The sequence below is a fragment of the Numida meleagris genome, chromosome Z (assembly GCF_002078875.1).
Source record: "Numida meleagris isolate 19003 breed g44 Domestic line chromosome Z, NumMel1.0, whole genome shotgun sequence".
In the NCBI taxonomy this organism is placed as follows: Eukaryota; Metazoa; Chordata; class Aves; order Galliformes; family Numididae; genus Numida; species Numida meleagris.
This window is the reverse complement of record NC_034438.1, coordinates 17,330,546-17,344,200: the sequence shown is the minus strand read 5'-3', so window position 1 is coordinate 17,344,200 and position 13,655 is coordinate 17,330,546. Positions and strand designations below refer to the sequence as shown.

The 13,655-nt window shown below is 39.9% G+C and overlaps 1 protein-coding gene across 1 annotated transcript in view; it reads left to right on the top strand.

Moving 5' to 3' along the window:
- Window positions 1-1,675, top strand: part of ANKRD55 (ankyrin repeat domain 55) — a 47,240-nt gene extending 45,565 nt beyond the window's left edge. The window contains exon 11 of the mRNA XM_021381572.1: window positions 1,005-1,675. Coding sequence (XP_021237247.1) covers window positions 1,005-1,267 — 263 coding nt within the window. The 3' untranslated portion in view covers window positions 1,268-1,675. The remainder of the gene's footprint in view (window positions 1-1,004) is intronic.

The following is a 13,655-nucleotide window of genomic DNA, read 5'->3' as shown; positions in this document are numbered from 1 at the left end:
AGCAATCAGGGAAATATTAATGTGAAGAATATCGAGGAAGAATCTGTAGCAAAAATAGGGATGGCGTTAGCTCCTGTTGGAAACTCCTTATATGGTCAGAATGAAAAACAAACAAGGAAAGAAACAAGAAGTGTTTAAATTAAAGAGCTTGTGAATAAAATATGGTCAAAGGCAGAGAAAAAATAGGTCTATTATTAAGGTCTTGAATTCTCCTTTTAAATAATTTGTGAAATAAGTTAACAAGTTGCCTGACTGAAGGAGCTTGAGGACTTGAATTTAGAGAAGGCATAAAACTGTATTAACTCTAAAACACAGCATTGTTACAGTGCTCTTTGTGAGGTGGAAGTTACACATGCTCTAAATCCTCATCTTCTTCCAGGACTGCTGAAATACACAAAACACACAACAGCCGTGGCTCTTGTGTTTCAGTTCGAGTCTTAAGCGTGCTGAGGGTATTAGGCTGCTGTATTAGGCCTGTGACAGGCAGAGCATGTATTTATTTGGACTTACATTCATGATTGAGTGTGCCTAGAAAACCCACACAGTGTCCCAAGTGTCCATTTCATCCCCCAACAATTTTTTTCTGCAATTTCCCTTGAAAAAATAAAGCATCTACCCACAAAAGTTTTGTTAAAACTAATACATTACCATGGAACAGTTCTGTTTCAGGCAGCCTGTTTTCTGAAGATATCTTGTCTCTCTGAACACAACAAATCTCTTTCAAACTGTGGATTCCATGTTTATCAAAAGTAAACATTTGAACTTTTGGGGTCTTACTGATAAGTAAATCTCCTGATACTAGAATTCTTTTCTTCAGCTGAAGATTAGACCTGAAAGGCCTTAGGAATTTTTTACTCGCATTTTGATCACTTCTTTCAAAAGCAGCTCTGAGTATACACAACACAAGACAAAACAAAGCAAAAGCAAACCTAGCATTTGTAAAAATGTCACACTTCTTACTTTCTGTGCACTCTTTCTGTCTTTTTCTTTTTTTTTTCCTATAGTTCAACTACCATCTCAGGGTGCTAAGAAGTTTAAATCCCTGCCTTTAAATTCCCTACGGACTGGAGCAGTTATTCTCCCACCAGCACCATCATCCAGATCTCAGAAAAGGGGACATTCTCACAATCACTTGCTATATTCTTTCTTGCCTGATCTATCAGGAGAGCCTCTGAAACCAAGCCGTGTCCTCCCTGCTATCCCAAGCCAAAAGAAATCCAGTCCTGCAGAACAGCTTGAGAAAATCCCTCACCAAACTGAAAATTAACTCATTGCACTGGCCTCAAGCACATCGGCTGAAATATATCCCAGAGCTTGTTACAAGATAAGTATACAGTAAAAACTCATTAATTTGCTCTAATGATGCTCTTGTAAGCTGGAGTGTAAGTGAACAGAAACAAAGAAAAGAAAGGATGGAACATAATAAAAGCTGCACAGTGTATTTGGATAGGCATTTTCATTATAGTTTTCATTTCTGATGGAAATACTAAGTATTTAATGTGCTGTAAATCTATTTTGTGAATGAGATCTTCATAACATGAAATGTTGTTGCAGCATTGCACTGTTAAGCCCTCCATCAAAAACAGGAAGAAAGAGTAAGATTTTCTGTGTAATTTACATTTCAGAATTAAAGAAACACAAATTGATGGGGATTCTCTATACTTTGTAAAGGTGCTGATTCTGAAGCTGTGTGCTATCAAAATTATCTTTTTAAGATTAAAATAATAATCTCAAAATTAAAAAAAAAGTTTTAGCAAACTTTTTTTGGCTCTTTATTTTTCACATATTTTCTGCATTTCAAGTTTGTGAGTTTTGTGACTTCTACAAGCCAGACAAAGTACAATGAAACACAAATCCTTGTTCAGTATATAGGCTATAGCACATGCTGCTCAAAACTGTACTTTGCACTGACAGATTGACACATCTTTAATATATAATGTACCTCTGTTACAAAAATGCAGTTGTTCACTGTTGTTTTCTTGAAACAAAGATCACATGGTACTGAGTTATTAAGCATCATTTTAGTGCTTTGATCCCCCATATTGAAGGAGGTCTAACTAGACTGCTGTTTAGTTCAAAAGCCTTGGCAAGTGCTAAAGCCTTTGACTAAACATTTCACAAGGCTGTCTTCTCCTAGAAGGCAACAAAGACACCATCCTTCTCTTGCCTCAGAATTCTTATCTAAATATTGCTGCTATTACCCAGGAGGTTTCTCCACTTCCGATTACAGAGGAGGTTGTTAGGACCAACCAAAGTCCACTGGGGAATGAATACTGTGGGCAGCATGAGGGGAAGGGCAGTTGCCTTTTATCACCCATTCTGTATCACTGTTGCTAGTAAATCTGTCCTGTATCAACAGCTCCAACCAGAATGTGGTATTTCTGTCTGTCTCTAGATAAACATTTTATTATCTGTGCAAATGTTTCTTTTGCTGTGTCACAGTAAAAGACAAGCCTAGCATGAAAGATAATTATGTCTCTGTAAGCTGCAGTTTCCAAATGCCTTGAGGTAATAAGTAGAATGGCCGGTGGTTGTCACGGGCAGTCCCAGAAAGCAAAAAGCACAACAGCTGCTCTGAAGCAACAAAGAAAAAAGGGAACTTTTAGACACAAATAATAGGATATTTTATTTATTTCTAAACATCAAATTAAAGTAGCAAGGTGATGTGTACTTCTAGCTTCTTGCTGCAATCCATGGGAGTAAAGACCTTGTGTGTTTGTGCCTGACAGGCAACCTAGTCCCTGAGGCCAGATGGAAAAAATACTGCATGACAAAAGCATGCTCTGTCAAAGGAAAAATCTGGCATGCTCTGTGTTTGCACATGACCAGCCTCAGACCAGTCTCACTGGAAAGTCCAGAGTCACTCATGCAGACTGGTGCCCGTTCCGCAGGGCCCCTACCTGAGCTGCACTCCTCTCCAGTGCCCCTAAATTTCTCTGCCTGGGAAGTCCACCAGCTGCAACCCCTAAACTCCCCATTCTGACTCTAGCTTTCTTGTACAACCCTCTGCCGCCTCACACAAGAAGCAAGTCATTTATAAGTCACATTAAAACACTGTAGAACACTCAAATTTCAGTGTAGGTCTTAAGGCACTATCAAAGCTGAAAAATCAGATGGTTTTGGTGCAGACTGCAATGATAAGAAGGAAAAGGTAGTTCATGCAGCACTGACTGACAGCAAGTAACCTCTATGTTAACCCTAAATGTCAGTATAGGCATTACTATTTTTAATGCAGTATGTCGGGACAAACCTGAATAATGAACTATTTTTGATCAAGGTTAACACTGTCTTCCAAATGAAATTCCTTAAAAAAATGGAGAACTTCACGTGCAATCACTTGAAGCAAGAAACACATTAGCACTGCCTTCTGTCTACACAATCAACTTGTGTGAAATAGCTAGTAGGAGACATCTGCTAGCTGTTTTTTTTTTCTGTCATAACCCACTTTTTTTCTGGGAAGAAGTGATGTTTTCCCCTGGGTCATTAACACAGAAAATAGACTTTTTTTTTTTGTCAGGAAAGGAACGAAAAACTAATTGCCTGTAGACTGCAGTATTTCCCTGAACATTCTTAAGTATATAGTAATCAGAACCAAAATCCATGTCACTTTTCTAACGCTGTTCTTCTCTAAAGCATTAGTAAAGAGGTAGTTCACAGTTTACCAAATATAGATCTTTTTTTAAAAAATAGTGCTTAAAGAAAGCACTGAAAATTATTCTCCAAAATGTTCTCACCATAAACTATTTTTGTCTTTGTGCTTGGGTAGCCAAGTTCCTTAGTAAACAAACTTGTCAAACAATGTTAAGTCTTTCACCTTCAGAGGAATGTGAAGTGTTCACTGCAGCACACTGCAAAGAAGAGAACAAATGAACCAATACCAACTTAAGCTATATTGACCTCTTGCTCCTTTCCTGAACAATAATGGCAGGATAGCCAAAAGGCAAAGACAGCTGATTAGCAATTACCAAGAAATGTCTGGTCAGTAGGTCATAACAGAGACGTTTTCCTTCTGCCTGGGGATTAAACATCTCTAACACATCTCTGGTGGCACTAGTTGAATGTTAACTCAATAGTGTTGCAGTACTCAGTTGTCTGTGGAGTTTGGCTTGGCACAGAGAGTTATGAAAATAAATATACATACAGGATACATTTTCTGAACAAAACATAATACACTTTCTTACTGGAACACATTGTACTTACCATATATCATTAATATGAGTAGAATTTGAAAATGCTTTTGAAAACAGCACAGACATTATTCCAGTGGACAATTTATGTATGGATTGATACTGAATGCAGTGTTGCACCCTTCCAGCAAACTGTGAAGGAGGTTTACATTGTTCCATTCTTTCAGAGAGAAATGTTCATAAAGGTAAAACAAAGAGATGTGCAGTATTATGGGGATCTTTCAAATCTACTCTACCAATGAGCAGATTATGTGATAAAAAGGCCAATCTTCCAGTTTAAGTACCTAAAGAGTAACCTATATCTAAAACTCAGTTCTAATAAGGCATTTTAAAAACCGCTACTTCTGCCAAAACTGGAGATCTCAGCCTCTTCACATCAAATACTGTACTCATCTATCACCACCAAAGGTAAATCTGCACAATCTATGTATTTTTTTTACTGCAAAGCATCAAAAGCATCATTACCACTTTAGAGCAACTTTTTTAATAGCAACTTTTCAAACAAATCTAAAAGGGCTGTAAGAGCTCATCTAATCATGGAATCATAGAATCACAGAATATCCCCAGTTGGAAGGCACCCACAAGTACCACTGAGTCCAATTTCAGGCTCCACACAGCACCACCCAAAATTCAAGCCTCGTGTCTGAGAGCACTGTCCAAATGCTTTTTGAACTCTGGCAGCTTGGGGCCGTGCCCACTGCCCTGGGCAGCCTGTCCCAGTGCCCAACCACTCTCTGGTGCAGACTCTGTCCCTAACCCCCCACCTGATGCTCCCCTGGCACAGCTCCATGCCTTTCCTTCAGGCCCTGACGCCCTCTGCCCCTCCGCTCCCTGTGAGGAGCTGCAGCCGACATGAGGCCTCCCCTCAGCTCCTCTGCTCTGGGCTGAACAAACACAGGGGCCTTAGTCACTCCTCACACACCTTGCCCTCGAGACCCTTCACCAGCGTTGTAGCCCTCCTCTGTACACTCTTTAGTAGCTTTATGTCCTCCATATTTTGACACCCAAACCTGCACCTAGTGCTGGAGGTGAGGCTTCACAGCACAGAGCAGAGGGGACAGCCCCTCCTCTCTCCCACTGGCAGTGCTGGGCCTGGCGCACCCCAGAGTATGGTTGGACCTTTGGGCTGCCAGGGCACACTGCTGGCTCATGTTCAATGTGCTGTCAACCAGCATCCCCAGATCCCTTTCTGCCAGGCTGCTCTCCAGCCTCTCATCCTCCAGTCTGTATACATAACCGGATTGTCCTGTCCCAGGTACAGAATCTGACGCTTGCTTCTGTTGAGATTCATGTGGTTGGTTATTTCCTAGCCCTCTAATTCTTCAAGATCTCTGCAAGGCTGCTCTTGAGGGAATCAACAGCTCATCCCAATTTAGCATCATCATTATTTAGCATATCTTCTAGTCTTGTATCCAAGTCATTTATGAAAATGTTAAAGAAAACTGGCCGTAAAATGCAGAACCCCACTAATGACTGACTGCTTATATAACCTCATCAGCCAATTGCTCACCCATCACAATATGTACTTGTCGAGCTGTACACTGGACATTTTCTCCAGAAGGATACTGTGAGGAACAGTATTGAAAGCTTTCCTGAAATCTGAAAACATTACATCAACTGACTTCTCTTGGTCAACTACGGGCGTAACACTGTCATAAAAGGAAATCAAATTAGTTAAACAAGACTTCTCCCTCATGAACGTGTGCTGGCTGTGACCAGAGACTGTGCAGTCTTTCAAATGATTTTTGATAACTCCTATAATAATCTCCATAATTTGATCATACTCTCACCATCAGTCATTAAACCTATTACACTGCATCTGCACTATAATAACGATTTTGAAGAAGACAAAAGTATTGCAATAGTGCATTGTTGTGACTTTGTATTTTGAAAGGATTTTTTTCTCTCACAACATCCATAGGATTTTCCTACATTCCTTGGTTTCAGAGAAAGTAAAGATTTTCTTGTGTTATTTCTGTTGGTAGAGAAGTTCAAGATTAGCAGTGAGGCAGTTAAGATTGTCAGGTATCCAACATCAAAGCTAATTCTAACCAAAAGCACTGGGCAGTACCTGATGTGAAGCAGCAGACATGTAGCCAAGAAGTAAAGTCCAGGTCCATCCAACAAGTGTTCCCTGCCTTCTAGCCAACACTGTCAAGGCCTGTCTTCTGCAGCTATTACTGAGACTAGTCTCTGCAGATACCTACCTGGTAAAGCCTCCTGCTAACTTTCCAATTCCACGTGTCACTGTTACGGGTTCTCTAAAGATACTTGGATCACGGTGACCTTCCGTTGCACCATAAACGCCAAATATAAGAAATATAAATTGTAATGAGAAATGCTAAACCTATACATACTAAGTATACAGTGGTATACAGGTAACATTTTCTATTTGTAAAATTTGCCAGTCATGATCTATTTATGTGACTATTAGTAGTAGGCTCTGGGAAATAAGGCAGAGATTTATTACTGAGAACTACACTAAATTCTTAAAATGATGAATTAACCCGTAGGGAGATTCTGTCTCCCATTCTGTCTCGCTCCTAACACCAGACAGTTGTATTTTGTTCTGATCTGGGAGTCTGGAGCTTCTTAAAGGTTCATTCACCCTCCTGCTGTGTATCCAAGACATCCTGTGTAGGGTATTTATCAGAAAGGGGTTGGATGATTTTGAGAATTTTAATACTTGAAACTCTAAAAATATTTTTGTGCTTTGGCCTTTCCTGTTAAAGTGTCTGTTTTTTCCACAGTTCACTAGGTTGCAATCTCACTCACAAAGATTTTCTTTCCACTGTTGATATGGGTGTCTTTTCATTATGTCCTAGAAACTACAGGCTAAAGCCACTTGGAGATGTCATTGTCCCTGCGGTCTTTTTCTCTCTGCTAGACATTTTTAAAAGATTGATTTCCTTGTAAATAACATTAAATCTTATTTGCACTGCAGGTTCCAAGGCATATCTTATTAAAGTTTCTGATTTGCCATTGCTTAGGTTTCTTCAGGAGACACACATTCGTGAATTCATGATAATTAGTATGCATGAAAATTTCCACTCAGAAATGTAGAGATTGTCAGTGGCGCAGGCTGTAAGGAGTGATGAGTGTTGTTGTGTTCATCTAATTCCTTCTATACAGTTTGTTGTTTTTATGCCCAAGTAATTTACACTAGGGTTTTATTGTTTTTACTCTTACATACATGCCTACTGTACACTTTGCCAAATGCTGCAGTTATGAGCATTGTGAAAGCACAGCTGAAGCCTCTACTCTACTGCTCCTGACGCAAACCTCAAAACAGTTTCAGAAATTTAAAAAAATCAGCATGTCAGGACTTACAGCGACATTGCTACTTTCCTCAAGAACAGTCATTAAGAATTCAAATAGCAAGTTCCTAACTGTGGTAACTGTAAGGTCCTTGGTCTCCTGGTTCACAGCAGCAAGAAATACTTTCCTAAATTCTTTTTCATAATAAAAATTTTATCCACCAATCTTGTCAGATCTATTGCCATCAGTTTTCAACATCACTGTTGTAAATTCCAGATCAGCACATGACTGACAAGCGTCGAAAACAGACTCTAAAGTTGCTGCAGAAACTGGTGTAAGCTCTTATCTAAATGGAAAACGCTCACTTATCTAAATGGAAAGCACTCACCATCTTTGCATTCTTCTGGTGCTCACTGGTAAGGTGATAAGTAGGAAGACAGTCTGCTCTCATGAAGGCTTTATTTTCCTCTGAGCTTTTATATGAGGATAGCACCTGCTTTCCAAAATTCACAGAGATCTTGGAGCAAGCTGGAGGGCTTGTTATATGGTCTAGTGAAATTTAGCATTTGGCAATTAGTAGCCACTCCACTGCTGCAACTTTCCCAGTAAGCTAGTAAATAATAACATCCTAATGTTACATATTAGGAAACTAAAACAGGAAGATTAGACACTAAGCATGCAATAGTGGCTTCTGAGAACTTGGGTAGGAGAGCCGTCTTCAGTGCCCATGTGTTAACCATCTGAAACATAGCCTCTTTTATCTCTGCTTATGGGAACCTCCTTATGAATGTTCAGTATTTACAACAATCTAGGTGGAGAAGTGCAGGAGGCAAACTAAGGTCTGAAAAATAAAGATGATATACGGCTCCTCTCAGTGCACAGTGCACAGAATCAGAGTCTGAAACTAGATCCTGGCCACTGGCCTATGCCTGTTCTTGGCCAAAAGCCACCTTGACTAGTCAGCCAAGGTAGCTCAGCTGCAAAGCTCCTGCTGGGAAACGTGCAGTAGTCACAGTGCTGTCACTGACAGTTTGAAATGCATCATTACCCATGGCTACGGACTGTTTGTGCAGGACTGGGGATCCTAGCCAGAAACCACAGCCCCAGAGCAGTAGAACAGGATTGAGAAAGAGCCTTAATTTTCAGGAAAAATAAGATGAAAATCTTCTTCACGGAGTTACTTTTTGAGATTACGGTCTGGCCTAGGAGAGGCCTAGAGCTGCACTGGATATCCATCTTTCCCAACTCTGCAAGATCATCAAGTGAATTCTCACATTCATGTGTTTTCTCCAAGTTTACAGTCTGCAAAAGCATGACAGATTTTGCATTCCACACAAGAGAATGTTGTTGTTGTTTTCTTTTTCTACTGGTTGCTATGCCTAAACATAGCACTCAAGTAGAGTTTTCTACTTCAAATATTCTTCGAGACAAAAAAAAAATCCCTCAGCTGTCTGCAGCTGAGAGATGTCAGAAATCTGTGTCAAAATGTTCTCTTTATTTAGGACCTTCAAATAAATGCTGCCACAGGTGTGAACTACTTCCTTTCAAGCACATCTACCAACAATCTCAACCCAACAGCTAGTCTGAGAAACCAACTCTGAAGCTATTTTTAAATATATTTTCATAACAGAAATCATAGCTTAGCTCAAGAAAGACTTTTCAGAGAGGAAAACACCCCAGTGACCTTTTTGATTTGGCAGTCATCTGGACTTCTTCAAGAGCCTGACTTCTCCTCAAGATAACTCCTTTTTTTGTTGTATTTATGGGAAGTCCTTGACAGTAGTCAGCACTGATCCTCCAGCTGTTCAAGACTTATGCACATGGTCAGATGATCAGTATTAACTCTTCACTGCCATCAACACACGGTAATGAGAAGCATTATTGAAAATAAATTATACTGTTCAGACTCTCAAAACAGGATCAAATGTTATATTAATCAATTGATATCATCAATTGGGTGTAAGTATTTCCAGTACATCCTGGTATGGGGTACCATCTCAAAGTAATGGCATATATTTGTCCAGGCATTGTTTTTAAAACTGTTGCTCATTTTCAAACTGATTACCCAATCTTACTGGGGAAGCACTCCAGTCTGTGTAGTACTGTCTATATAGTGAGTAAGAAAACACTGAATAAGAATACTTGATGTTTTTATTGCTTTTTGTTGTTGTTATTTGATTGATTGTGGGTTTATTTGTTGGGTTTGGGTATTTTTTTGGTTGTGTTGTTGTTGTTGTTTTGTTGGTTTTTGGTTTGATTGGTTTGGTTTGGGGTAGTTTCTCGTAAAGAAGTGTGAGTTGTATGTTAAAATCCTAGGAAAACAAAACCAGCTACTTCAGGTCATAGAATCGTAGAATCATTAAGGTTGAAAAAGAACTCTAAGATCATCCAGTCCAACCGTTGATCTATCACCACCATGGCCACTAAACTATGTCCCTCAGAGCCACATTTACACATTTCTTGAACATCCTGAGGGATGGTGACTCCACCACCACTCTGGACAGCCTGTTCCAATACCTCACCACTCTTTCTGAGAAGTTTTTCCTAATATCCAACCTGAACCTGCCCTGACTCAAGGCCATTACCTCTCATCATATCACCGTTACCTGGAAGAAGAGGCCGACCTCCACCTCTCTACAACCCCTTTTCAGGTAGTTGTAGAGAGTGATAAGGTATCCCCTGAGCCTCCTCGTCTCCAGACTAAACAATCCCCGTTCCCTCAGATACTCCTCATTGTTCTAGTCCCTCCACCAGCTTTGTTACCCTTTCCTGGACACCCTCCAGGGCCTCAATGTTTTCCTCGAAGTGAGGAGCCCCAAACTGAACACAGTACTTGAGGTGCAGCCTCATCAGTGCTGAGTGCAGGTGGACACTTTCCTGGTCCTGCTGGCTACACTATTTCTGAAGTAAGGATACAAGTCAGAATGCCATTGGCCTTCTTGACCACCTGAGTACACTGCTGGCTCATGTGCAGACAGCTGTTGACTAACACCCTGCAGATCCATTTACTCCTCAGCTTTCCAGGCTCTCCGCCTCATGAGTATAGTGATGCACGGGGTTGTTATGACAGAAGTGCAGGGTCATAGTATTTGGTGATGCTGAACCCCATACAGCTGGCCTCAACCCATCCATCCAGTCTGTCCAAGTCCCTCTGAAGGGCCTTCCTACCCTTTGGCAGATCAACACATCTTCCCAACTTCATGTTATCTGCAAACTTACTGAGGGTGCACTCAATCCCCTCATTCAGATCATCAATAAAAACATTAAACAGGACAGGTCCCATTACTGAACCCTGGAGAACACCACTCATGACCGGTCACCAGCTGGATCTAACTATTCACCATCACTCTCTGGGCCTGGCAATCCAGACAGTTTTTTACCCAGCAAAGAGTGTACCTGTCCAAGCCATAGACTGCCAGCTTCCCCAGGAGAATATTATTGGAGACAGTGTCAAAGGCTTTGCTAAAGTCTGAGTAGATTACATCTACAGCCTTTCCCTCATCCACCAGGCGGGTCACCTGCTCATAGAATACTGGTCAAGCAGAACCTGCCTTTCATGAACCCATGCTTGCTAGGTCTGATCTCCTGGTTGTCCTGCATATGCTGTGTGATCACACTCAAGATGATCTGCTCCACGACCTTCCCTGAAACTGTGGTCAGGCTGACAGACCTGCAGTTCACTGGATTCTCTTTCTGACCATTCCCATCAAGGGCACAACACTGGCAAGCCTCTAGTTTTCTGGGACCTCCCCAGTTGACCAGGACTGCTGATAAAGAATGTATCGGTTCAGTCCTCTTGTGTAGTATGAAAATGTTGTTTTCTCTATGAAGATAGTATTTTGCTTACACTTATTTCAGTATATCTTTCAGTGCATTTGCAAAATAAATGCTTTTTAAACCTTGCTTTCTTGAACTTTCTTCCTGAGGCTTACACTTACCACCCCCACCCTTTTCAAAGAGGAAATAGTCGTGCCTAGTTCAGCACAACAGAACAGTATAGCAATAAAATGGAAAGAAAGATGGTGATATGTTGAGTTCTGAGTATCCATGATAGATAGATAGAGGCAAGATGTCACCAAGGGGAAGTGGAGAAACTAAGGAACAACTGCAAGGTAACATATTCCCAAGGTGAGGCTCACTGTGTGTTTTCAACTAAACCAAGAGATTCAAGGAGATTTTCACAGTAGTTGTGTAAGTAACTATTGTCACTGAAACCTAAGTAACTAGCAAATAAATTAAATTATTATATTCATGAGAGGAAGTAGCACGGTCTCTGATTTTATCTAATTATTTTCCAAGAATATACAGGAGGTTGTGGTTCTGCATGCAAAGAAACAACCAACATAACATTCCAGCTTCAGCATTCAAAAATTGGAACCAGCTTACCAAGCAGAGCCAGAGAATTTTATTCCTTCTCCTTCCCAGAGTCACGATAACAGTGACTCTTCATTTTCTTGTGAGTTTCAGGCCGCTTTCTTCACATCACCAATTCCTCTAGTTCCCTTGCTCTTGTTTTTTAGTAACTCTATAGGGAAACTCTTCTTAGCCTTACTGCTTAGTGCTTGAGGTTAAGCATTCTGGGACATGTTCTCCATTGTTTCAGCTCTTTCCTCCATAAAGATCTCTCTTGCTTTTGTATTTTCTACAAATGAAAGTTAAAGTCCCTGTTTACAACTGTTCACACTGGTCAGCACAGCAAAGCTGGCTGAGTTACCACCTCAGGAATGTGGTCTATATATATGTGAACAGTTAAGACTCATACAGCTGTGTCATACAGTGCCAGACTGTGTTAACAGTTTTGACTTTCTGGAAATACTTATCCAATTTAAATTAAGATCTTAATGGTCTCTAGCAAGATTTTAAGACAGTTGCCTATAAATAAGTTTCTGAGAGAGTGGAATGTCACAGAGCAGCAGGGCAGATGACACTAAATTCTGCTGGGATTCATAAAAAAAAGAAATTCTTTAGGGTTGTGCTACTAGCTTAAACAGCAAAACAAAACAAAACAAAAAACATACAAACAAACAAAACTGAATTCCATTATGCAAAATATTCTTTCACTCTGCCGCCAGCAAAACTGGAAATACAGTTAGTGGCAGAAGTCATTTGCATCAGACTGCATCCATCCTCTCCCATGCTGCAGGGAACTCTTTTGATATTCATTCATGTTCTATTAGACTCTAATTGAACTAAAGCCCATCTGTTGTATGTGAGATATGACTACTTCTTAAACTGTGTGTAATTCATTTACTTATACCAAAGTAGCACCTGGAATTCCAATGAAGATTTAAATCTCATGCTTCCTGCTGTGATAATACATTACAAGAAATAGATCCTGCGAACTCCAAATTTAGAATTGAAATAAGCAGATTACACACAGAGTAAAAAACGTAACAGCAGTATTGAACTGAAACAATTTAGTTAAAATCACACATCAAAGGTATCTGGTTTGGTTTCTTGACTTAGCCATACATTTTGTTGGTATCTTTCTGAAACTTAAAATATAATGCCTATTTGCAATTTGTAATTGAAAATTGTGTTATTCCCTTGCCAACATCCTTTAGTATTGGTCATTATGGTAATCAAAATGGCTCAGGAGGAAATGAAGATTACAGACTAGTGGAGAGTGTTTTTCCCTTTTACCTCCTTGTTTCAGGTCCATAGCTATAAAAAAAAAAAAGATATTATATTTGGGCCTGATGGTCTAGTATGCACTTTATTACACTGGAGAAGGAGAAAAGAAGGCCAAGCCACCTATTTCTGGTATCCATGAATTAGAAGGAACATTTGATCATAGCATACTATAAAAATCACTCATTTCTCCATAAAACTATGGTATCAAAATAACAAAGATCATTAACTTTATTTCCCACTGCATTTTCTTGATGTGATATCTCAGAGACAACATTCAGAAATGAAATAAATGGTGCTTTAAATGACATTGTGATGAAACCATTCAAGGGAAAGATCTGCATTCTCTTTCTTTTACCTCTGGTTGTAACTCTCTCAGGGTCTTTTACTTCTTATGTAGAGTGAAACCCTTTGTATCATCTTGGCGATTTAACAAGGTCTTCCAAATAAGACTAAAGTCCTTTCTACTTTATTTTTGTGAGTTTGTATTGTCATATTCTCATTTTATTCTGAATGTAGGACTTTACCAGTGTTTTGCATACATCACATATATTTTCAACTTAAGTACTATGCATGCCA